Genomic DNA, 27,138 nt, shown 5'->3' on the forward strand with positions numbered 1-27,138 from the left:
TTCCATTTCAAAGCATAATCTGAAAAAACATCTGAAATTTTAAAAAATCCAACAAGTACACGGTATTCAATTTTGGTATTGCCATTTTGTGTTAATCAATTATAAACTATACTACAAGCAAGAACAGAAATGACGTTGTAACACATCAGATGCAGGAAACTTCAAAACTGTGATGCACTTAGGTTGTTTGCGGGTAATAACAAGGACCAAAAACTTCCATAATTAAGTCCAACACTTCTTTGAGTCCCTGTTTAATTCACCGAGTTCATTAAAATTAGTTTATAAATTAAAGTAAGTATAACACAATTTTAAAATATTCGGTAATATACTTTAAAATTTTTAAATTGTATTATAATGTCAACAAAATAATATATAGAATCTAATATTGATACTATGCACCTGCATCTCGAACCGTTAATTTCGTTATCAATCGAGATTTAATAATAATAACGATAAAAGAAATCTCGTATCGTTATAAAACGATACGAAAAATCTCGTATCCTTTAATAACAATACCAGAAATATATCGTTATTTAAACAAGGCATGTATAATGAATAAAAAATACAAGATACAATTTTTGTTTCGTACGATTATTTCAATGTGTGGAAAACCAAAACAACCAAAAATAAAAATACAACAAAAAATGACAACCTCACTTCCAATCCGGCACTTAACCAACAACGAAAACAAAGAAGTAATAAAAGCTAGCATTGTAAATAGTGACAAAAAAGAATATGATGCTATCGATGAAGAAAAGGAGACCAAAGAAGATGACCAGCCAGTAAAGGAACCTGACACCTAATTTCCATCTAAGTTCATTTTGACAAAGTCAATCTCCATCTGAGTTCATTTTGACAGTCAATATTTCTCTATATAAACAGCAGAAAGCACTGATGAAAGCACAGAAAGCACTCATTCGGAATCGAAATTATTTGCAGCATGAATTCGGAAAATAAGTTTATTTTGAATTTTAATAAACTAAACGTTCACCAAAAAATTTTAGTGAGAAAAATTGAAAAAACGAACTACAAACATATTAACGCCAAACATTTGGTAGAATTTATAGAATATAGCATTCTTTCGCAAAATTGTTCTTGATTCACCAATGAAGACTTATTTGCTTGACTGTCTACCAACAAAACTGTTTCAAAAGTACGTTGATCTGTTTCTTCCGTTTCTGACATTTTTCATCAACTCATGTGGTTATTTTCCGAGGTCGTTAAAATTTGCAATTGTCAGTCCGTTATTGAAGAAACAGAAATACAAAAATATATTAGCTAATTATAGACTGGTATCAAGTTTGTCATTTTTATCAAAAGTTATTGAACGAATCGTTCAAAAACAGCTTCTGCATTATTTCAATCAACTCAACTTTCTGTCAAAATATCAATCGGATTTCCAAAGACTTCACTCAACTGAGTCTGCGTTGATTGATGTTGCATCAGAGTTGTTTGCAACTATGGATGGTCAAAATATCTCAGTTCTTGCTCTACTCGACATGACCGCAGCCTTTGATTACGTTAATCATGCGATTTTACTAAAGAAACTTGAAAATTCTTTTGGAGTCTCAGGAGTTGCACTGAAATGGTTAGAATCATATTTTTTAGGGCATATTCATTTAAAAATAAAGCATCAAATATCTATGAACTCAACTATGGTGTACCTCAGGTTTCAATTTTGGGACCATTTCTGTTTCTACTATACATGAATGAATGTCACAATCAGTTTCGAATGGTGAGAAATATAAGACGTTCATTAAACGAAACAACTTTAAAAAGTCTAGCTCATGCATTCATTCATTCATGACTAGGCTATTGCAATAGTCTTTTTTATGGTGTATCAAAATAAATAATTTCTAAATTGCAGTCAATCCAGAACAGGACTGCTAAGCTTATTGTTGGAGGCTTAAAATTCGAACATATTACGCCAATACTACGTGAGCTTCATTGACTTCTAATAGATAAAAGAATAACTTATAAATTGGATGTAATGATTTTCAAAATTGTTGACGGAGTGGCACCTACATATCTAGTTGAAAGATTGTCTGTTAAAGCACCACATTTGGGACGTTTGCGATTGAGATCCGACTGCACGCATCTACTGAATGTACCTCGAACCCAGTTAGTGACTGGTGGAAGAAATTTTGCAGTGACCCAAGGTCTGAAACAGTCTGCCTCCTAGTTTTCGTCTACCTGGACCTCGCTTTCTGATTTCTGCAAACAATTGAAAGCACACTTGTTTAAACAACATTGGCACGAATATATATATATATATATATATTATGGGTTTTGCTTATGCAGATGATGTTCAGATAATTGCAAGTGCGGCGACTAGGGAGTTTGATTTTCTGATTGAAAGAATGTTGAATTGTTTGGGTGCACTGGATGGGTGGATGGGTTTGAATGGTATAAAATTGAATCGGGAAAAAACTCAGCTGGTACCAGTTGGAACTTGGCAGCAAACCTCTAGGATTAACGTTGATTTTGTGAAAATAAGTGACATGATTATTGATTTTGGAAAAATGGCTACAGTTATGGGTTTTAAAATAGATAAAAATCTATGCAAGGTTTTGGTGAAATCTTGTTCATTTCAATTGCGACAATTGTATCGAATTAAAAAGAGTTTGAACAGATCAACCATGGTTACTCTGATTCATTCGTTCATACATTCAAGATTGGACTATTGTAATAGTTTGTTTTATGGTGTTTCGAAACATGAGATTGCTAAGTTGCAGATGGTTCAGAATAGAGCTGCAAGAATTGTTGTTGGTGCTAGTCGTGTTGAACATATTAGCCCACTTTTGTCGGAATTGCATTGGTTGCCGGTCAGCAAAAGAATTGTTTTTAAAGTCTGTTTTTTGGTTTATAGATGCTTAAACGGATTGGCTCCGCAATATCTGTCCGAAATGTTGATTGACAGATCATCGATTTCTTTAAAAACTGGCCTACGATCAGATCGGGGAAATTTGTTAGTGGTCCCGGTTACTAAATTAAAGATTGCATCACGTAGTTTTGCAGTTTATAGACCAAGGCATTGGAATGAACTTCCATATTTTTTGCGCCGGTCTGGTCTGACACTTCCCCAGTTCAAAAGTCAATTGAAGACATATCTTTTTTCTTTGTAGAAAATTGCCATAGTTGTAAAGCGCCTATGAGAATGTTTTTAATAGGCGCTATATAAATGATCATATAATAATAATAATCAAATCAAATATTTTATTTATATAGCGCCAATTGTAATTGCTTCTCATCAGCGCTCTCCTCGTATGAAGCATGTTGAAAGCGAAGCCATCATCGGTTGAGATCACTAGGAGTTACCAAATAGGTATGTTTTTAGACGTTTTATAAACTCAGCTAATGATAACCCGGATATACGTAGTTCGATAAGTAGGATGTTCCAAAAAATAGGCCCAGCAACTGCAAAATCTCTATCTGCTGTTTTCAGATTCCGATCTCTAACATACAGCGTGTTTGAATCAGCAGACCTTAGACGCCCATGTGATGACATAGATGAAACTCGAATACACTTATCTTCTAAATATTTCGGAGCCAGACCATTTAAACTTTTAAATACCATTACACCCAACTTGAGCATGATTCTTTGTTTAACACGCAGCCAATGCAACTCCTTTAGAATTGGTGATGCATGATCAAATTTTAATTTGCGATATATCATTCTAGCAGCCTGATTCTGAACCATCTGAAGTTTAGACAACAATTTATCAGCTATGCCATATAAAAGATTGTTAAAATAATCCAATCTAGAGTTGACGAAAGCATGTACTAATAGAGTCATTGTATCTCTATCTACCGATTTTGTGACTTGACGTAGTTGGAACATACATTTTTTAACCAATACACTGACTTTTGGACCCATTGTCATACGGGAGTCCATCACAATTCTCAAATTGGTAACCGTTTTACTGAAACTTATATCAGTCATGCTGATGTTAATCGATGAAGGTTCAACCGCTGACGTTTGTTGCCATGTACCAGCCAACATGAACTGAGTCTTAGTCTGATTCAACTTTAGCCTACTTGACCCAGCCACGAGCCGACATCAGATATAGTTTTTGTCAGTTTCTCTAATACAGTAGGCATCTCATCTGGGAAACATGAAACGCAAATCTGCATGTCATCTGCGTAACCATGGCAATAATAACCATCTTTATTCAGTAAATCCAATATCTCTGCAACGTACAAATTAAAAAGAATCGGTCCAAGAACAGATCCTTTAGGCACCCTTGACGTAAGTTTCATTGGTTCCGAGAGACCACCTGAGTAAGAAATCTGCTGAGTCCGACCAGTAAGAAAGGATTCGAACCACGCAAACGCAATCTTATTTAAACCATAACAATATTTTAGTCTGTCTAGCAGAATTTTATGATTCACAGTATCGAACGCCGAACTCATGTCCAGGAATGTCAACAAAGTTACTTTTTGTACATTAACTGCTGAATAAACATGAGAGAATATATCCGATAGAGCTGTTTCGGTCGAATGAAACCTTCTGTATCCAGATTGATGCGAAGGCCAAATACCATTTTTATTTATATGATTATTTAAAACTAACTCAACGGAACGTTCAATAATTTTAGGGACGAAAGACAAATTTGACACCAGCCTATAGTTTATCAGATCTGATTTATCTAGTCCTGTCTTCTTTAGAATTGGTGTGACAATTGCATGCTTGCAAACCTGTGGCATTACACCCTTTGTTAAGCACATGTTGATTAAGTCCGTTAAGTAAACAATAAAACAGTCAGCATATTATTTGAATACATGCGTCGGTATTGGGTCGAGTGAGCATGACTTCGTAGGTGACGAATTAACACCTTTAGATATCTGTTCTTCAGTCAGCACTGGAAACGATTCGAGTGGAAACATAATATTAGTATTAGTAGAAATAACTGGAAAATTAAAACATTCAGTTGACTTTTCGGTCACTTTCAACTTGTCAGCAAAAAATTTTTAAAAATCATCAGTGCTATGCATTGAACCAACTTTATTTTCAACACTTGTCTCTTTTCCTAATAATTTATTAATCGTTTGCCATAAGTATTTGGAATTATTTTTAAATTGACATGTTTTCGCGAACCAAAAACTCCTTCGTTTCACTGAGTAACAAACATTCTTTTGTTTCATTGCCAGTACCCAATCAACTTTATCATTATAACAACCAGTAGTTCTGAACCTTCTTTCTTTTTTCGACACATTTGCTTAGCCTTCTTGCAGTCACTGTCAAACCATGGGGCAGTCGGGACATGTTTCCATCGAACTTCATGAAGTGGAGCAACATCGTCAGCAATTTTTAAAAGCTCTTCATTGAATATTTTAAAATCCAATTCGACATCATCATCCTGACCATAATGTTTCGAGATAGGTGAGCACCTCAAAAGCTCAGTCAGACGTTTTTTATCCACTCGTTTCCAGGATCTGATCCACGATTTCTTGAAAATGACTGGAGTCGGATTGATTAAAAATTGACCAGTTACTAAACCATGATCTGAATAGATACCAGATACAGAATAGATACCATCTTCTAACAAAAAACCATCCGATGTAACAATCAAATCCAGGGTACCACCAAGCACATGGGTAGACTGATTAATTCTATTGACAAGATCAAAACTAGAGAAAATATCAGCAAGGGCTGTTGCATATATATCTGACGAAGTTTCTACGTGTATGTTGAAGTCACCTGCAACTACAATACTGCAACATAAAAGTGTGATTTGTTCTAAAACTAAAATTAATTCTTCAAAAAACAATTTAGCAGGAGGAGCAGAACCTGGCCTATAAATCACCAAAAAAATTACTGAAGTTTTCCGTAACGTCAATTTAAAACATATCGCTTCAAATGTAATTATCACTGGCAATGGAATTTTTACACATTTAAAGTGGTTTCTGAAATACGTTACCAAACCACCATGCTCAGGATCATTTAGCCTAACTTGTTCCGAAAAACTAAAATCACGTGGTTTTGCCAAACTAAGACAAATATTATCAGATGATTTATGCCAAGTTTCTGTAAGCATCAAAACATCAAAGTCATCATTCAGCAGCCCATGAACATCATCAACATTTAGACCCAAATATCTAATGTTTAACAGACCCATCTTAATTTTATTGACATTACCAGAAGAGTTGAAAACCATGGACGCACAATCAAAGCTAGTATGCTTTAGTTTTTTATTGAATATTTTTGTATTTTTATTATTCTCAAATTTGACCCTCACCCTGTACAAAAATTCCCCCTGTTTCTGTTTATCTTTTGTTTTTTACAAAAGTAACCAGTTTTTTACATTTCTCACGCTGTTCTTTAGTGAAGTCATGGCTTATGCTGACATTTTTTAATTCATCACTCAATTGTTTCATCCTCACACGATTTTCCATTGTCATGTTTTTCATAGACTTTTCTTTAAACTCAATCATTATCGGACGTGGGTTGTCTCCTTTTTTGCCAATTCTGTACATTTTCTTAATATCACTTTCCTTGATTTCATCATTTGTAATGACTGAAAGCAAATTCGTAACAATTTTTTTATCATCATTGTGAGCATCAGCAGAGTTAGTTTCAGCTTCACTGAGCCTAAATAACACAACATTGCACTCACGGTTTATTGTTTCGACGTTGTTTTTAATTGATTTGACGACATTGTTCAGAGCCACCGTAGTCGATTTAACTTCTTTGATGGTTCCCTTTACAACTTCAGTCCAATTCTTTTTCAAACCCCCTTCAACATCTTTAATCTGCGTGTTTACATTTGTTACCGACTTATCAAATTCATCAATTTTGTTGGCCATTTCGCTTAACTTTGCGTCAATTGAAGCCAACTCACGACGAAAAGAACTTTGTCATCAGTAAGCTTATCTTGGTTACATTTTGGGATTTTTGCAGATCACAAATCTTTTTAAAACCTTCTTTAATGTCTTTAACGCAGCTATTGCTGAGCCAAAATAAATTTGGATCGGATACTACTGCTGTCAAGACTTGAGCATCGGTCGGAATACATCTGATGTAGTAGCCGTCACAACATATGCCACAACAAATTAACTCTTTGTTACTTTCTTTGATATTAACTTTGCATTTGTGGCATTTATCTTTCGACATATTCAACAGTAAAATATGTCACTATATCTGATAGTCTGATAAAACAATACAGGTTATCCTATAACGTTAACAAAATTAAATTCCTTCTCTTGTCGATTAAACAAGAACTTACAATTAAATCAACTTAACTTAAATCAATTGAGAAAAAATTAACTTCAAACAATTAACGCAAACAATTTATATCATTAAATTCGTCAAAATTTTCTCTATCAAATGAAATTAAATTTAAACAAAATACTCGATTTTAAACTATGAAATTAAGAAAAAATACGGAGCAAATCAAAATGCGGCCAGCACGTGCTACCGACGAGCGATATGAATGATAATATATATATATATATATCCAAACTATATATATATATATATATATATAATTTGGTATGAGGTTCTCAGATAAACATGTTCGGTTGAAGATTACACCCCATTTTGCAGTTAGAAGTTTTTTAAATAAAATTTCAACAACACGAAGCTGTTTTGTTTCAACTTTATTAAACTGTGAAGTTTGGCTGACGGCCGTTTCGGCTAATGCTATCGTCGGAGCCTAGATTGTAAAACCAAATGAGGAGTTAATAATATAAATTATAAGAAATAGAAAATAGAATATTAGATATTAAAATGAATAAATAAATGAATAACCTATATTTTAAAAATTAACTCATTATATTGTTGAAAATAAACGAATAAATTTAAAAGAAAAATTATGAATAAAATTGTTAGTGTATAGTTGAAAAGTTTTTTAAAATATTTTGAATTTTAATAAACTAAACTAAACTAATTTTAAATAAACTTTAGCGAGAAAAATCGAAAAAACGAACTACAAACATGTTAACGCCAAACATTCGGTATAATTTATGGAATATTGTAAAAATTATTGTCTATTACCAACATATATATATACATATATATATATATATATATATATATATATATATATATAGTATGGTATGGTATGGAGAATTTATATAGCGCCCCTCTATGTAAAACTCAGAGGCGCTGTTCGAGAAGCTGCCGGTCAAAAAAGTGATGTTTAAGTCGTTTTCGGAACATGTCTCTTTCATCCATACTATCAACGACATCATCGGGCAGTTTATTCCAAACCTTCGTTGCAGCCACGGAGAAACGACGCCGTCCATAATTTTCTGTCCTGAACCTAGGAACAACGAGTTTCTTTTTGGCAGAGGATCTGAGTTTTCGCCCCCCGGCAGCCGTAGGGACAGGCACGATCAGCTGTTGAAGGTATCGAGGACCAAGCCCCATCAAACAGTCTCTTGTAAACATTGCTATTCTGAATTCGATTCTATAACAAACTGGCAACCAGTGAAGCTCATTTCGCATATATGATGAAACAGATTTATATTTTGTTACACCAGCAATTATTCTTGCTGCAGTGTTCAGAATAGACTGTATGCAGTTTTGAAATTAAGGCTTGTACCATAGAGGATTGAACTGCAGTAATCTATTCTTCCACAAATGAAACTGTGCATCAATGAAATTAAGCAATCATTTGTCAGGTAATTTTTATACGTCTGATTTGGCGCAATTGGGTTTGGCGCGCTTGTTGTGTGGAGTGGTCTAGTATGCATGCCGGTAAAACGTTGTATGTACTGGTTTTGTATGCATGCTAGTGGAAGGAATGTTATGTGAATGGGTTTTATGCAAATAGTATGGCGAGAGTATAGAGAGTATATTTGAGAGTGTATGAGTGCTCATGTGAATGATTATATAAGTATTTTGGGTCAATCGTTTTAGTTAGTTTTTCAGAGGTTTTCGAACTTAGTTTTTGAGTTAGTTGTTGGTACATGTTATGAGTTTTTGATGTAGTTTTTGAAGATAGTTCGGTTCCTAGCGTATTAGGTTTTGGTCATTTTGGTAATTGGTGATATTGTTCTGCGGGTTTGTGTTTCTGTATTTAGTTACTGTGTTCTATTGCTGTTTTAATTTAGTTCATTATTTAGTTTGAAACATTTGAAAAACCTTTATTTTGCAGAGTAAGTTTATTTTCGTTTTTGTTTATAATAAATTTATTTCAGTTAGTTTCTGTTTGTCTTGTACAACATATAAAACATGTATGAAAAACACTTGTCAGCGGTTAGAAAGGCCGGGTTGACCGACTTAAAAGCAGGGCGCGAAAGCACTTCCGCCCGGCCCGTTTTAACCTACCCGGAGATAAACGTTTGTGAGGAGGCGAGTCTCGGCCAAAAGCGAGACTGCCTAGGCTGGCGGCGGCGATGGTTGGTATTCGAACAGAGTAAAAATTCCGCGGGGCGTTGGTATTCCGCATACAAAAATTCACACACACACACACACACATAAATATATATATATATATATATATATATATATATATATGTATATATATATATGTGGTATACACACACACATATATATATATATATATATACATATATATATATATATGTGGTAATTTATGAAATCCTCTAATAATTTATGAAAAATTTATGGATCACTGACTGGCCGCAGCATGGAAATCGCAGAAATGCTGGATTGTAGAAGGATTGACATCTGCTGCCTTCAGGAGACTCGATGGAAATCGAATGGTATCTGTCATATCAATTCAGACAAAGAAAAATATAAACTAATCTGGAATGGTCAAAAGACGGCCAAAAATGGTGTTGGAATTTTTGTCAAAGAACCGCAAGCCCAAGAAGTACTGGATATTAAAAAAATTAACTCACGTCTCATGTGAATCAAGATTCGCCTAGAAAAGCAAACAATGACTATTTTTTCCGCATACGCACCACAGACAGGCGAATCAGAAAAGATGATAAATGACTTCTGGGCTGCGTTCTCTGACAGCATCGCAACAATACCAAAATCTGATACAATCCTGATTGGAGGCGATCTCAATGGCCACGTTGGAGAGAAAACAAATAGTTTTGACAACCTACATGGCGGTTTTGGCTATGGAGAACAAAATGAAGATTTTGTTTACTGAACACATATTTTAAAAAGAGGTTGAAACAACTCATAACATACGAAAGTGGACTATCAGCTACGTAAATTGATTTCTTCGCTGTCAAGCAACAACACCAAAGACTATTCAAAAATGTCAAAGTTATACCTGGCGCCAACATAGGACTCCTTGTGGCAGACCTGGTTGTCAAACTGTCAAAACATAAGTCTAAACAAATGCCTCGGAAGATCAAAACGTGGAAGCTGAAAAGCAATATTCATCGAGAAAAATTTCAACAGATTGTCGCCACACAGTTAAACCACCAATCGCAACCCAGTACAGAGTGGAGTACAAACAAAACCGTTTTGATAAACGGTACAAAACTGGTACAAAACGCCAGCACGAACGGGACACGTGGTGGTGGAATGACAGTGTACAAAATGCAATGGCTGAAAAGAAAGCTGCATACAAGCAATGGCAAAATCAAAGTCTGTTGATGGCCACAAAATTTTCCGTGAGAAGACGTCAAGTCGCACTGGATCGGACAGATCAGTGCAGAGAGTGGCTCACTAAAAGCAAAGGTGAACAAATCTCTGTATCGTATAGCAAAACAAGCAAAGCGTACGAAAAAAGACATGGTTGGTGCCTCATGTATCAAAAACGACAAAAATGAGATGATTCTTGAACAAGATGAGATCAAACTACAGTAGAAAGAATATTTCAACCATCTCATCAATGTCGACTTTGACGCTCCACCCATCGAAGGTCCGATTCCAGACATCACTGTAGAGAAGCTTACAGGAGCTCTGAAAGCTACGAAGGATGGAAAGGCAGTAGGGCCCTCTAGACTTACAAATGGCATTATCAAAGCATCTGGTACTGCAGGTATCCAAATGTTACTACAACTTTGCCGTGAAATCTGGAGAAATTGCTCAATGCCGACTGAATGGAACTATAGCATGACAGTCCCACTATACAAAGGCAAAGGTGATCCATTGTACTGTTCATCATATTGGGTTATACGTCTGTTAGAACACTTCTTGAAAATTGTCGAGAAAATCATTGAGAGAAGATTAACCTAGTGCATCACAATCGGAAATTATCAATTTGGTGTTTTTGCAGGGAAATCAACAATTGATGCAATTCAAATCCTTCAGCAACTGCAAGAGAAGTACCTCGCAAACCGTTAACAACTATCACACATTTTTGTAGACCTTGAAAAAGCATTTGATCGAGTTCCCCGTGAAGCAATCAGGTGGAGTTGGAGTCTACGTCGACCACTCATTCCAGAATATCTTGTTCGACTTGTGATGGAAATGTGTACGAATACTAAGACTCTCGTCAGCACAATAGTTGAAAACACAGATGCATTTGACATTGGCGTTGGAGTTCACCAAGGCTCGATTCTCAATCCACTGTTATTTATAACTGTGATGGAAGAAATCACAAAACCGATACGCACTGGTGACATTTGGAATCTAATATATGCTGATGATATCGTTTTAACAGCCACGTCTGTGATACGTCCGGTGTTGTTATATGGTGCAGAAACATGACCAATGACAACCAAACTGGAACAACAGCTTCACCGGTGAGAGATGGCGTACTTTACGTACTCGTACTGGCCGACCGGAAATTCTTACTTTTTATAAACTTACGTACTTGTAGATTCAAATCGACAAAGCATATATATATATATATATTGTTACTGGTAATATATGTATGGTAACAAATTTATATCTTCATTTTATATAATCTTCATTTATACAAATTTTATTAATGCAATTGAAATATTATTATTAATGTTCTTACTTATCATTTTAATTAAACATTAAAGTACCAAGATTTTTTTTAAAAATCTTTAATAAATAAAAAAAACTAAAAATAATAACGCAACCTTTCAAAACATCGAAATATAAATTTCATCGTCAGGCAGTTAGAAATTCTAACTTTAATAAAATAAATAACGACTACATGACTTTATATATTTGTTATATATATATATATATATGAACATACATACAGATATATATATATATACCTACACTTACATATATATATATCTATTATATATATATTATATATACATATACCAACCATACATACTAACACACACATTAATAAAATGAAAGAAAATAATGAGAAATAAGACTAAATGATCTGAGGAATTTTGAAACAAATAAAAACAACTATGTAAGTATCAAATTAGAAAATGGGCAAAAGGAAAAAGAATGCAGTCAACTTAATAAATATACATTGCCGGATTAAGACCTTTTTGGGCCCCGGCCGAAATGCTTTTGGCTGCCCACTAAACTGACTTATCGATTCAATGACTTACATTTTTGGCAAACCAAACTCCATTTTTGGCAAACACAGCATTTTTATCTTATATTTGAGGTGTTTTTTTTCAAATGATTATATGCTATTTTTTGCCATTATAACGGTTTGCCATGTTTACTTGGCCAGCGCTTTTTCAAGTTAATAAAGTGGTGCTATATGAATTCAATAAGTATATTTTACAAGAAATATTTTTAGATGTAACACCTTAAATTAAGGACTTACGACGCTCGCGTTCGGTCGGTGTTTTAAACTTGAGTTCATAAATCATTACAAAACTCGGGTTCATGGCTTTAAAAAACTGAAATTTAAACTTTGATGTCACAATCTATCTGTTCTGTGATAAAACAGTGCAAAAAACAAAAAAGAATAAAACAGAACAGTGATAAAACGTCTTTTTCGTTTACCAATACAAATAAATAAATTTAAGTGGCGAAGAATAAATGTTTTATCCTTGTTCTATTTTATTTCTGTTTTGTTACAAAATTATCCATATCAGTTATCTACGTTTTAGAATAATCTGTCGTTAGTCGTGTCATTCCTGTAACCGGTGAATCTTCCAGGCCATGACTATTTGCATGTATTTTATTCAAAAACATTTAAAATAACTTCATCACTGAGCCAAAGCAATATCTACATTTTACTGAAAATAGTCAGAGTTTAAAAGACTAGTTGATTAGGAATTCGAGATATGATGCGGAATGCAAAATATGCCGACAAACGTTTATAGGCATAGATCAATATTAGCTCATGTAGCATCCGAAAAAAGTAAAAAAATTTAAGCAAAACAAGAAAAAATCCGATAATGACAGGTTTTTTTTTTTCGAAAATTAAATATAAGAGATGATGATCTCGTTACGTGTAAAACACCATCACAACATCATCACAGATCGTGTAAAACATCATCACAGTTAAGATCATCACAGATAGCCAAGATTGCGGGAACAAGATGTTTGCAACTTTTTTTTACAGAATGCATTATCGCAAAAAAGATTGCTTGTGGAAGAACAAAAGTTGAAAATGTCATTGCTCCTTTTCCGCATAAACAACTGTTGTCACTCCCGAATCGTTATACTTCTCTATAGCATTATTCGTTTAGCAAATGAAATATTAAACTGTATCCGGTAAAAGTTTAATATTTTCAAAAGTTGAAGGCATTAAGCATAGTTTGTTAGAAAGCGGTGAAGCGATAACGAGTAATTTGGTTTAATTATTGGAAAGAAATGGACTAGACGTGAGTCATGTGTTTGAATTTTCTGGCGAAAATGCAGCAGGGAATTTTAATAAAAATTAAAGAAAAAAATTTTAAACTTATTTGTTATTGCAGCAAAATGCAAATGCCACATCCTTCACAATATTAAACACCAACTGCCTCATTACAATAATCATTAAAATTATTATTTTATTTATTTTTTACCCTAATTTATCTTATTAACACGCACACAATATTTTATTATTAATTTACCAACGTTAGTCGCAATATTATATAATTTATATTTACAAATCTTCTACCTCATTGCATTAGTCATTTTTTGCATTAAAATAATACTCTTTTTTCCATTCAACTGCACAAAACTTTTTACAAGGCACCAGTGCTGGATTAATGCAAGGGCCTTTTTTCAAAAAGGGGGCCTTTTCTTATGGACATTTAGACTTTTCAGGATCTGTACGAATGTATTGTAATCAACAGTATTGTTCCAAGGAAATACACAGAAATACAGCGGTACAAAATTAAACAAATGAGTAAATAAATAAATAAAAAACAGTGAAAAAAATGCTTTAATATGAAAAATGAAACAGAATAAAATAAATAATAAATGATAATAATAAAATAAAAAGAATAAAATAAAAAAATTGACAATAAAACGAAGTAATGGCATGAAAAAAACGCAAATTAATAGATTGATGACTTAGTGATCGATAAATAAAAAAAAAACTAGTTGTGTTGATGATTAAGTTCAATCAATCTATCAATTAGCTTGTAAAGCGCTATTTCTGCGATGTTCAACAGCGCTCCTCAATGAATTTTGAAAACAGATGGGTCTTGAGATCCGCTCTGAACTTCGTAAGTGATGGAGATATAGTCAGAGAAGTAGGTAGAGAGTTCCAGAAAAAAGGGTCATAAAAAGCAAAAGCAGATTTGGCAAAGGAGTGTTTAACACGTGTTAAGAAAAGGGAGAACAAGAAGACGATCGTTTAGGTTCAATTAATATATCTGATAAGTACTTAGGAAATAATTTAGTTTGAAACTTATACATAAACGTGCAAATTTTAAAAATTATTCTATATTTTATAGGTAGCCAGTGCAAGAGAACAAGATATGGAGATATATGAGAAAAGAAAGGGGCATGAGCAACAAAACGAGCAGCAGAGTTAAAAGCTTTACTTAAAGGATAGAGTATAGAATCAGGAAGACCATAATAGAGCGAGTTACAATAATCAATCCTAGATAAGACTAACGAAGTAACAAGAAAAGGCAAAAGTTTTTTTATTCTACGTAGATGAAAATTAGAGCTAGCTTTCTGAGAAGAAAGAGACATACTAGAATCAAAGATAAAGCCTAGACTACGAAACTTGTGAGAGACATCAAGATGATGTGTTGAAACGTGTGACCTATAAGTGTGAGTGGTGTCCAGGTTTACATTAATCCCATATATTCTGTCAAGGTTGTGACCTTGGTGGGTGGGACCCCAAAATATAGGATGCAGACCTGTTTGTAGGATGGAATGATGGTCGAGTTAATTGAAGCCACTCCCAATGATGAGTTTTGTGTCGCTCCACAACGCAGTGTTAGAGAGTTCATCGATGTAACCAATCTAGGTGGAGACCTCGTACGATGGATGGTTTGGTGGATGATAAATGGCACAGATGAATTATGGTTCAGTGTCAATAATGCACTTGAGACAAAGGGTTTCCAGTGCATAATTGACATCAAGAGGCGAATTTGAGATGGATGACTTCAAATAGATAACAACGCGACCTGCCAGGGCGGTCTTTTTTGAAGGGTGTGTAGCCATCTATTGCGATCAAACCAACAGGGTGATCTGGCCTAAGCCATGACTCGGTGATGATGATGTCATGGTGATGATGACCACGACTCGGTGATGATGTCATAGTGTAGATGATACACATCACATCTCAAATGCTCTCAAAAAATTCAAAATGTAGATGGTGGGTGGATTTTGGCTGGGTTGTAAGTCGGGGTGAATTTGATGTTGATAAGATTTGTGATGATTAGGTGAGAAGCGTCGACTGGTGTGGATGCTTCTGACGATGAATTAGTGCTAGGTAGATGGGCTGGGGGTGTTGATGTTGAAGTTGTTGTAAAGTGCTGTTGCCATTGAAGAAGATGAGAGGTGTTGATGTTGGTGTTGATGTTGAAGTTGTTGTAAAGTGCTGTTGCCATTGAAGAAGATGAGAGGTGTTGATGTTGGTGATGATTTGTGTTCCAAATTTTGTTGAGGAAGAGTTTTTTTTAGCAATCTTTTGATGGCGAATTTGTCCGGTAGCAAAATCAAGCAGTTGTTGGCGTGTGTATTGGATCATTCGATTGAGGATTTGAGCAATAACTAGTAACGAGTGGATAAAAAAACCAGAAAACTGGAAACTTAATTGAAAAAATTGAAATTAGCTACAAATAAAGTAAAATTTAAATTAAAATTTGAAATTAAAATCGGTTACTATGACGACGATGACGAAAATTTGTTGAATTCATTATAAATTATAAAACGAACTGTAATAAAGCAACGAAAACTTTTGCAAATTTTTAAAACGTTGTCAGAAAAAATTAATTATTGTTTTATTGAAGGAAAATGAGCAAAAACTTCAGTTCATAACGGAAAATTTAGAGATTGAAAACGATGTCGAGTAAACCATAGACATCGCAAACGTAGGATCTGGTAATGTTGATATTCAATCAACTTGTGAATATCACCACATTTCAACTACTACAAAGAGTTAAAGATCGGGTTTCTGTGGAGGTCGATGGTCGCCAATGTCCTAAAAAGATAAGGCACAAAAAAAAAGAAGAATTGCAAAAGTATGAAACCGAGCGTCGATATTGGAGAGATGTGGCTGCAGTGCTTCTTGGCAGAATGGGATTTGCCTTTCAGACGTGAAAATGAAATTATTGGGTAAACTTCAAATGGCGTTAAGTTTTCAGGCAAAATTCAATCTATTTTGAAGAAGCATGCTGGAAATAAAGGACGAGGTCAAGTAGATTAAACAATTTGCGAAAAAATTTATAACTTTAACAAAAAGATGTTTTCTGCCAGCAAAATCCAGCCCACTAAAAATTTCTCGATTTGTGTCAACTTACTCTCATCACATATCGATGTGTCTCTAAAAGACCATCTTCCTGTCGAGAACTTCCTCGCGTTTTTTTCCTTGAATATTTGGCCAACACAGTTCTGTCTAAGAGAGAAGAGAGTCCTTTTGAAAACACAAAATTGTCTTTCTACTATGATGCCAGCCAAACTACACAAAGATTCTGGATTACAAATTCATTTGATGTCTAAATTGCGTTAACATGACACGAAGTCGAATTGTTCTACAAAAATGCAAAAACTGAAAAACACCATTATGTTCTTAGCTTGGAAGGACATCACTCCCCAATTTCACAAGCAAAACACTTCAGATTCCTGAAATATCACGAGATTGCTCCGACACGCAAATCAAACGTTCACCTTTAACGACAACACTAAAACACCTGCAGTATTTTTTACAGGCAGTCGTAAATTTGATATCATCACCGATACAAACATTTTGAATTAACAAATCGAGCAACACATCTGGATTAACAACAGCTAAACTGTCAGTGTTGTAATAAGTTTTAAGTTAGTGTTTACCGCTGTATATCAGTCATTATATTTTTTACAATCGTCAGATTCGATCGAGCATTTGAAACATCTGTTTTTGCAAATGTTTTCAAGCAAATGCAACGGGTGTTGTAATAAATGATATATTAATATTAAAACTTTAAAACGTTTCAACATTCTTTGCCAACGCAACCGCCTTTATTTGTTTAACAATTGCCGAAATTCAATTCACTCTGGCAGAATGCCATGAAATTGTCCTGAACCAATAATAATTAATAATAATAATAATTTGGGAATAAAACATATTTGACAAAATCTAATCAATTTAACAAATCAAGTAAAAGTTAAACACACAAAAGTCAAAACCCAATAAAAATTAGTAAATTTAAGAAATTTTATATTTTTGTCTATTGTCTATGAACACTAATATTATTAAAGATAATAATAATACATTATTTATTTATCAGTTGCTGGAGATAATTGTCATATTCTTCTTCTGCATATGCATCCATCTGAGGTTCATTTTCACTCACGAATAATTCATAATCTTCAAATATTTCAGGCTCTGCGTCTTCATTAGCTACAACATATTGCTGGGAATCTTGGCTAAAAGATAAATCATAAATTTTGAACAAATATAAAAAAGCCTAAAAATTTACCCAAAGACAGTGACATCATGACAAATATCATAAGAAAAGTATCCTCGAGTAGCGTCATTATTTTCCAAATCTAAAACATCATTCTGAAAATTGAATAACAAAATATAATCATAATTTTACACATTTAACAAAATGGATAATAAAAAAATTATAAACACTACAAATAGAAAATTATGATATTGCAGAGAAAACATCTTTTTTTATTAATTTTCTCATTTTCACGATCAACGTGGAATAAAATACATCATTGATCATGAAGAGATGCACGGAGAGATGAGTAGAGATGAGATGTTTACAAACCAAAAAAGTAAAATTGTTGTCAAAAGCGCAAACGAAACTTAAACCCAATAGCTGTAAATTTAATTTGTTAAGAATTAGTGTAAAAAGTTATTGATTTTTGTACAACAAAGTTTTGAAAATAAACATCGTGTAATTTAATCAAAAGATGTTAAGCTGTGCTTTAAACTGAAAAATTTTGATTAATTTCGTTACGTTTATTACGTTTCGTTAAATTCGTATGTCTGTCATATATGCAACTGTAGAAATTGAATAAAAAATTTTATAGCTAACAATGGTATCAAAAGTTGAATTTATGAATTCTATAAATTGAGCTTTGGAAGAGGAACAACCATACGGAAGCCCTTACGAATAAAAGATAAAAATGCCGAGGAATTTAATTTTGATGCAAAAAATGACTAAGACAACGAGCGAGTGAACGCTGAAGGATTAGAGCCGCAAAAAGGTAAAATAAAAAAAATATGTTCTGGCATTAACAACCCAGATGAGAAACAGGCCAAATGTTGGTAAACATTTTCAAGTCCATCAGACTTGTACCACGTCGTCGTCCCCTAGTCGAAGTAATACGATAGGGGGTGTAACATTGGTGTCAGAAGTGGAAAATAGGTGACCATCGTTGTTGAAAATTTCAATTTTTTTTTCGTCGGCAAGTTATTTTGTAGAAACAACCTGACAAACATAAACTGTTGCGCTAGAGGGCTAGTGTCGCTACGAACGCATACAGTTCGAGAAGGAACAAGAACTAATCGACGGCGAGATATCTAGGAGGCTCGAGAAGCGTTGGTAAAACGGGTATATAAAGGCATAGAAGATATTGAATGGGTTGTTGAATGTTTGATATTGGAAAGCGATTGTTAGTGTAGAAAGCGATATCTGATATTTGACTCTGCGTTAGGCAAAAAATGGAACATATAAGTTGCTAACTATGCTAGGAAGTATTTTTGTAAAATTTGAGCCATATATTTTATATTCTAGGGATCCCACACTATGTTAACATTTTTATACAATTTTATTCATTTTACGCTTGGTATTAGTTATGACTTTCTGAAAAGAATTTTACAAGCTTAGATGTTGAATGGATGACATATTTCTAAATTTAGTACCGTAGTTTAACCTTTTCTTCACTATTTGTAAAACTGCTATGTTTTAGGGTATAATAATACCATTTAGGGTTTAGGGTTGTGAGAACTTATAAAGAGGATCATTATGTTTTAATTGGCTACCCCGGTCAAAATTATGTAGATCATGTGGCACCGCAAACAGGCAAAGCACCTATTACGACATGATCGACTGGAGTACGACTAGTTACTTCACCTCCTGTAATTCGGTTCATGACGTCAGAAGAACTATTACAGAAAATTGAAGATGGTTCAATATCTCCTCTCCCAATGTTTCCTTGTCACAGTCAAGGAATCGAAAGTGGCTAGAGCTTCGTCTTTAGTTTATGGCCATGCAGCACGCCGTAGAATGATAGCGTCTACGGCATCAGCAACAAAAAAAATTAGAACTGATAAAAGATTTTGATTTTATTTGAGTAACAATATGTTGTTTTTGCTAAAATGTGAGAAATAACTGTTTGAACTTTATTTAAAGTATGACTTTAATTACATTTGTGAAATAAAAAGTTTTGTATACATTGCATAACATATGCGCTTTTTATTAAGTAATATTCACGAACAATGTGGGACCATTAAATATTGTTCCAAATGACTAAAAATTTAACTGTTTGCTATACTCATATGATAGCAACTACCTACAACAAACAAACAAGAATAAAACAGATAAGAGAACAAATTGATGCCAAAATTGAACATCAGTCGGCAACGATTGATGCAAAAATTGAGCAAAATCAGCAGAAATAAAACAAAAGAGAGACGAAAATGATGCAAAAAAAAATAAAGAAACAGACAATAGAAATAAAACAAACAAGAGATCAAACTGATTCCAAAATTGAACAGTTGAAAGAATGCAAAGATATCAAAACTGAACAACAATCGGCCGAAATAGAAAACCAGATGATAAGAATGGATAACATCACGTCAAAATTGAACAGAAATCTGATCAAAAGATGGACTAAACTGGAAGAAACTAAGAAAATAAACTCCACACTTATAAGCCACATGACCTCGAAGACAATGCGAGCGCCATTAGAACATTTATAAAACAGGTTATTGAGCAGTTGACTCTGCTGTCATACCTCAAGTAAGACCTACAACACAAAGAAGAAACTGCCCTGGAAACGTTTGCAAAGGCTGTCCGAGATTCAGTCTTCTTAAATTCGAATCAGTAAAGCAAGCACCAAATTCGTGAAAAATGTTTATGTCAAAGGATAGTTCTAAAACAGAAGGGTCAGGATTATAGTGTGCCAAAATGCTGGAATTGTGGAAAAAGAGGACATTTACGACGAGACTGTAAACGACGCCCTAGAAACAACTACTGTCGTCATTGTACAGCAACAGGGAACAAACGATTAGAGGGTGACCCGGCGTCACAACCAACTGCCGCAACAAGAAGGCGGAAAATTATTTGAAAACCAAATTTGCGGGGCAGAAGTTGGCTGGTAGAATTGACGCCCCAGTACCCTAATTAAGGTTTCTAGACTGCTGCATCGAAATTAATACGAACTTTGGTTAGACGGCAAAGTTGATTCACAAGAATGTTCGATTACAATCGACACCGGAGCAACGAGGTCAATTTTAAGATCCAATCTGTTGCCCAATCTAAAATAATAGTCAATAAAAATATTCTTGGATATTCTTGTCTATCAGGTGACAGGGAGATCATTCAAAAGCCAAAAATTTGATAGCGGATTTTGCAGATGTATTTTTAACTGGAGACGATAATCAAGAAAAAACGGGCCTTTTTACCCATACTTAGGACACGAAGCTAATCAGACATGTACCACGCAGTTTTCCAATAGCAAAACAAGAAAGGGTAAACGAGATGCTGAACCAAAGTGTCATCGAACCGTCAACTAGTCCTTTGACCTCGCCAGTTGTCCTAGTAATGAAAAAAAAGATGGCAGCACCCGCTTTTGTGTTAACTACAAAAGCTTAATGAAATGACAAAAAAAGATAGTTATCCACTACCGAGAATAGATGACATCATAGACACGCTGTCCGGTTCACACTGGTTCTTCACGCTAGACTTGCGGATATTGGCAAGTTGACCGTGAATAAATAGCATTTTCAATCAGATCAGGCTTGTGGCAATTCGCTGTAATGCAGTTTGGACTGTGCAATGCTCCAGCTATGTTTGAACGACTAACGGAATGCGTAACGTAATAACGAGGCTTCACATGGAAAACATGTCTTGTCTACTTAGACGATATAATTGTTTTAGGAAAGTCGTTCAACCAACATGTCGAGAATTGTGGTAACTAAGAATAAAATCGCAGAAATTTTTAAAGAATTCATCAGGACTCATCAGGAGGACATCTTAGAGTAAATAAGACGCTTGACAGATTTTACTAGGTTAACGCTCAAGATGATGTGGAAAGTTGGTATCGAAAAAGTAGTACGTGCGCAGCAGTGAAAGGTCCCAAAAGGAGGTTACAAAAAAAAATGCAAATTTATAATGTCGGTAAGCCTTTCGAAAGAATTGCTATCGACATTGCCAGACTGTCCTGAATCATATGATGAAAACCGTTACATTCTGGTTGGAGCGAGCAGATGGCCGGAAGTGTATCCAATCCAAATCAGGAGGCTTGTACCGTCGCTGAAGAGATTGTAATGGACTGGATCGGTCGATATGGTGTTCCCATGGAGCTGCATTCAGATAAAAGTCGAAACTTCGAGTCACAACTGTTTGATGAGCTGTCAATTACTACAATAACAACTCCTCTCCACCCTCAGTCAGATGGGATGGTGGAACGTTTCAACCAAGCACTAATTGAACACTAATTCGTCAACTACCTTGGCCATTTTTGGCCAAAATAGTTGACGAAGACCAAAAAGACTGGGATCGACAAATACTACTGTTCCTCATGACATATCGAAGTGCTCTCCACACAACTACTGGAGACTTCCTCAAAGATCCTTTTTGGAAGTTTAATAAGATATGGCGTACCCTCTGAGGCCCCACAATCAATAACAGATTATGTGGACATGGACAATCTCCGTTAGTGGTTAAACAGCATCCACCAATACTCGCGCCTGAAATTGAAAAAGAATAGTGAAACAACCTAGACCCAATACGATCAAAATGGAAACACCGCTGGATTTTTAACGCCATCGATATGGTATGGCTGTATAACACTCATCGGAAAAAAAAATAGTCTCCAAAGTTTCAGAGATTGGGAAGATCATAACCCGATTGAACGACGTTGTCTACCGAATTCAAAAACATTGGAAGCCGCGAGCGAGAATGAGGATTGTTCATTTGGACAGACTGGCTCCATTCTATGCGGACGTTGCAACGACCTTTGTCGGGACGAGCAAAACTGAAAGAAGGGACAATGTTATAACCATCACAAATATATTAGCAAGAGTGATAATGTCGCTAAGAACACATACAGTTTGAAGAGGAACTAAAATCTTCCGGTAGCGAGATATTTAGGACGTTGGTAAAATAGGTATATACAAAATAATATTAGATTCATATGTAATATGAATTTTTTTTAATGAATATAAAAATTATAATTTTGTTTGACAATTATTATGTAGACATTAGGGTAGGTCTCAGAAAAAAAATGACTGTGAATAGTGATAAAAAAATGCTATGGCATGGATCCAGTATGATTTTTTTTCAAAATCAAGACTCATCTTCCTTTGCCCCCAGATGAAGCAGGATTGGCATTTTAGCTTACATTGTGCTTTTTATTCAATGTACATAATTAGTAGAACAATTAATTTCAACTTAAAGTTATAATTAATGATTACAGTAATGATTATTTTTATTATTAGTCATTGTTAGGAATTATAAAAATACTGCGAATTACTACGACGCTTCTTATTTTAGGGATTAAAATAAAGAAAATTAATTTATGTCAACGACATAAATTTTCTCGTTCACGGCAATATTAATTTTTTAATTCGTTCGAAATAATAAACATAGTTATCGAGATTCTCTAATAATTAATAATAAATTTGGAAATAGTTATAAACAACTGCAATTACTAAAATTATGAATAACTGGGCTTCAATTTCTGGTGGCTGTGAAGCATGTTCAAATTGGTTGATGCGCTTGCTCATAAAATGAAATAGAACGGTTTTTTTTAAATAAATTTACGTGATTGATTTAAAACGTGTTAAAAGAAATTTAAAAACAAAGAGTTCTGGCTTTAATAATTGTAATTATAAATAATTGTTTTACATAATACTGTTATTGGTTTATCATTTTGTTCTTAATTTCAGGTTACTACCACTGCAATTAGTATTTACAAGAGAAAAAATGTTATTACTGTTAATATTAATATATAATAATTGCATTTCAGTTATGCCGGTGGTTACTCGAGCAAAAGTTACTTATCCAGCTTATGGTATTGAATGCCAGTTAACTTCCCGTTAACTGCCAACTATTCAGGAAGTAATACAACATTACGCTTTTATTCACACAAAACATCCTAAAATTGAGAAATCAAGCGACAGACATAGTTTGTGAAGTTGCTGACAATGTAAATAATGTATGGATAAAAGCAAGCATTCCAACAGTTAAAATACAAAGAGTGAAGCAAAAAATAGAATCTCTTCACCAAAATTTAAGAAGTCTGTTGAAAAAGAAAGGTGAGACAAAAGATGCAGGTATATTGCATTTCAGTTATGTCGGTGGTTACTCAAGCAAAAGGTTGAGCAGGAAGGTCTGAGTATATTTGACATAGCAGCATGTCATTGTATTGATTTTAACAATTGCAACTGTCCAAAAAAGTCAAAAATTCCAGGTCTTGAAAGAGAATTCCGGTCTGATCAAAAAAATGAAAGAAAAATGTTTATTGGTTCTTTTGATGAAACAGTTTCTAACAAGTTATCTATAAAATATTTGAATTTGAAAAACGGCAGAATAATTTGCCGACATTTCTACAAGATATCACAAATATGGATGTTAGCAAAAATTAGCAGTATTTTCAACCTAGTTAAAACAATAGAAATTTAAAAAGTATCAGAAGAACTAACTAAAAAAGAACCCGGTCCTTTAATCTATTCGCGTTGGCTTACAGCAGCAAAAAAAATTCCTCGTTTGTATGTTTCAACCGCGTCACCTTCTAAAGAACTCACATTGCTTAGTTTATGCTCCACTATAGTTTTTTTTTTATGAAAAAACAGCCTCAGCGTTATATGGGTAGTATGCTCCTGTGGCGCTTGATTCAATTTTTGCGTTTCTTTTTAAAAATGAACTCCAGATAATAAATGAATGTATTCAAAGAAATCCTTTTTTCGGTCACCAAGAAAATATTCTAACAGCAATGCTGCTGGATGACAGAGAAAAGATAAGAGAACTTGCAGCCAAAATTTGTTGTTATTTCTATTCTATGCCAATTGTTTAAAACCAAGATTAACCTTTTATTTTTTTTTGCAAAAAAATAATTTGGAAACGATTTAACAAAATAAACAAAATGTTAATCTTGATTTTAATATTAATCAAACAATTGGCATTAAACAGAAATACTATTATATACTATATGAGCTTATTTTAATGGCAAATTTAAGTCATTTTTCTAAGTTAAACAAAATTTTTTTTAATTTTATTCCAAACGTATATATGCTAGAGCAACTTTTTATTCCTATCTTAGTCAATAGTTTAAAAAAAGTTTTGGAACGACTTACCCTAATAGACATGTTTAAATAAACATTCGTATTTTTGGGTTAATAACATGCTTGTGTAATAGCGTACGGAACGCTTTAATACAGCACGAATAGCTTATACTTTCCGCTAGAGGTGTCGGATAGGCCAACCTCTGTCTTGACATGAATAATACGGAACCATTTCTACAATATTTGCTTTACGGTAACATTGACAACAGTGCTTTTCCATCTTAATATTAAATACCTATACCTATTTAAAGCTAGTTTATACCTATTTAAAGCATCTGTTGCTTTAGCATTTTACTGTATAAACTGTTGCGCATACGTTGGTACCTGAAATTCTAACTTTTATTAATATGTGTAAATACAAAAAAAAAATATATCTAAAATTGACTGCAATAATATGATTAGATCAAAATAGAAAAACAGTAAAAGTCAAATATAAATAAACAAAATTAACTAGTTCATCAGAACTCAACCCATCAATTTTTTTTCTTGAAATAATTCCCATCAAAATGTCTTTATGTTTTCTGTAAAAGAAAAGAAAAATGTAAAACTCCGTACATTTAAAATAAAAAAAAGTTTACTGATTCAATTTTCCAGATTCAATATAATGCTTAACTTTTAGCATAAATTTACTGTAAAGTTCTGGTTCTTCATCTTGCAAAGTGAAACCAGTCATCTGAAATTAAAAATAAAGGTTAATATTTTACTAACAAGTAAATAATGAAGCTTAGCAGACTTTTATAACTTGCTGTAAACATTTAAAAGTATCATCACTAATCAATTCTAACAATGTTTCTAACAAATCAATTGTTGCTTTGATTAGGATTTGATAGTGTTTTCCATCCGGCATCTGGAAGCAAATGTTTTACAACAAATAACAAAAAATCATTTTAAAAATATGCTTGAAATCTTACCTTTAAAAACATTGTTAATTCAGCTATAAAAAGTGTGAAATTTGTTCGAAATGGTTTAGTACAACTAGCGTTAACGTATTCTTTAAACATCATGTTACACCTTCGTAAAAAAAAGTTCTAATTTTTTGTTTGGGTTACTTTTTTAAATAAAAATAAAACACTTACTTATTTAAAAATATTGTATGAAAGGTCTTCTCTAAATTGGATTTAATCACCGTATTACATAAATAAACGGAACACTGAGACCCCAAATATTGAAAATTATCGATTTGGATGCACTAAAGCAAATAATTTAAAATTTATTACTATTCAAAAATCAATAAATCAATCAATTGGTCGGTCGATCGATCGAACGATTTTTGCAATTTTGCAAGTTGTACATGACATAGAGTTAATAATTTCTAGAAGATTTAAAGGAGTAAATACAGAAAAAAGATTCAGTAGTAGTAAGTTTAAGTAAATTTTGAGGAGAAAAATTAGAATTAGATGTTCTTAAAAAATTAATTTTTTTTTACGAAAAAGTCATGAAACTTCTTATGAAGAAGTTTAGATTAAACATACCACTTATTTTTAGATGTTGAAGCAGATATTAAAGAATTTCTTAAAAAAGTAGAGTGCCTGGAGAATATCATATATTAATAATCAAATAATTCAGATTAATAGATAGAATAAAGAGAATTAGATAGGTTTAACCAATAGGCTTTCTCCAGTCTTCTAACACTTTTCTTAGCATAGTTTAACCAAGGAGCCTTACGAGAAGATTTAAAAGAAATAATGTTATCAAGAATTTAAGTAATAAAGATATTGTTATAACCGAACTTGTAGGGTATGGTTATTTCCCTTTACGTGGATTCTTGATTCCTAAAAAGACTTATTTTAGATGACTTTATTAGAAAAAAAACAGAGCTGGCAATTGCCTCGTTCGTTCAATCGTTAAAATCGTTAGAATACAACACAATAACTAATCAACAGATAAATCATAGGATAAAACTAATCGTCAATAATTAAGCTCTTCTCGTCAGATGTTTCTTGACCATAAGTCCTAAGTTTCCACTTTTTGGAAGATTATCGTAATTCACTCGTAGAATTTTTCGTGACAAACTTTTCCTTGGGCGTTATCGCTAATTTTTTTGCAGTGCAAACACAAAATATCTCTGCGATAATAGGACTTCTTCTGACTTCTTCGTAATTCTCGTCGTTCCTTGTTATTTCGTGCACTTCTCTCTCTATTCTCTCTCCGTGTTCTTGTTCGAGTCTCGACTTATATAGTGGGTGATGCCGCGTCACGTGACTTCCAACCGTTCACGCCTTTTTGCTAATAAGCGCTTCACATGACTTTT

At 33.6% G+C, this 27,138-nt stretch overlaps 2 protein-coding genes across 2 annotated transcripts; one reads left to right on the top strand and one right to left on the bottom strand.

Moving 5' to 3' along the window:
- Positions 1 to 4,770: 4,770 nt before the first annotated feature.
- On the bottom strand, positions 4,771 to 6,807 carry HELRODRAFT_178192 (hypothetical protein; the record flags this gene model as incomplete). Its single annotated transcript, XM_009026325.1, has 3 exons — positions 4,771 to 4,862; positions 5,366 to 6,182; positions 6,295 to 6,807. 3 exons carry the CDS (start codon positions 6,805 to 6,807, stop codon positions 4,771 to 4,773), a joined length of 1,422 nt encoding a protein of 473 aa, XP_009024573.1.
- An 8,287-nt stretch (positions 6,808 to 15,094) lies between these two features.
- HELRODRAFT_178194 (hypothetical protein) lies at positions 15,095 to 16,483 on the top strand (the record flags this gene model as incomplete). The annotated part of the gene is made up of 2 exons (XM_009026326.1): positions 15,095 to 15,282; positions 16,321 to 16,483. The coding sequence occupies 2 exons, from the start codon at positions 15,095 to 15,097 to the stop codon at positions 16,481 to 16,483; spliced, it is 351 nt and encodes a 116-aa protein (XP_009024574.1).
- Between the last annotated feature and the right edge of the window lie 10,655 nt (positions 16,484 to 27,138).

The sequence above is a fragment of the Helobdella robusta genome (genome assembly GCF_000326865.2).
Source record: "Helobdella robusta unplaced genomic scaffold HELROscaffold_46, whole genome shotgun sequence".
In the NCBI taxonomy this organism is placed as follows: domain Eukaryota; kingdom Metazoa; phylum Annelida; class Clitellata; order Rhynchobdellida; family Glossiphoniidae; genus Helobdella; species Helobdella robusta.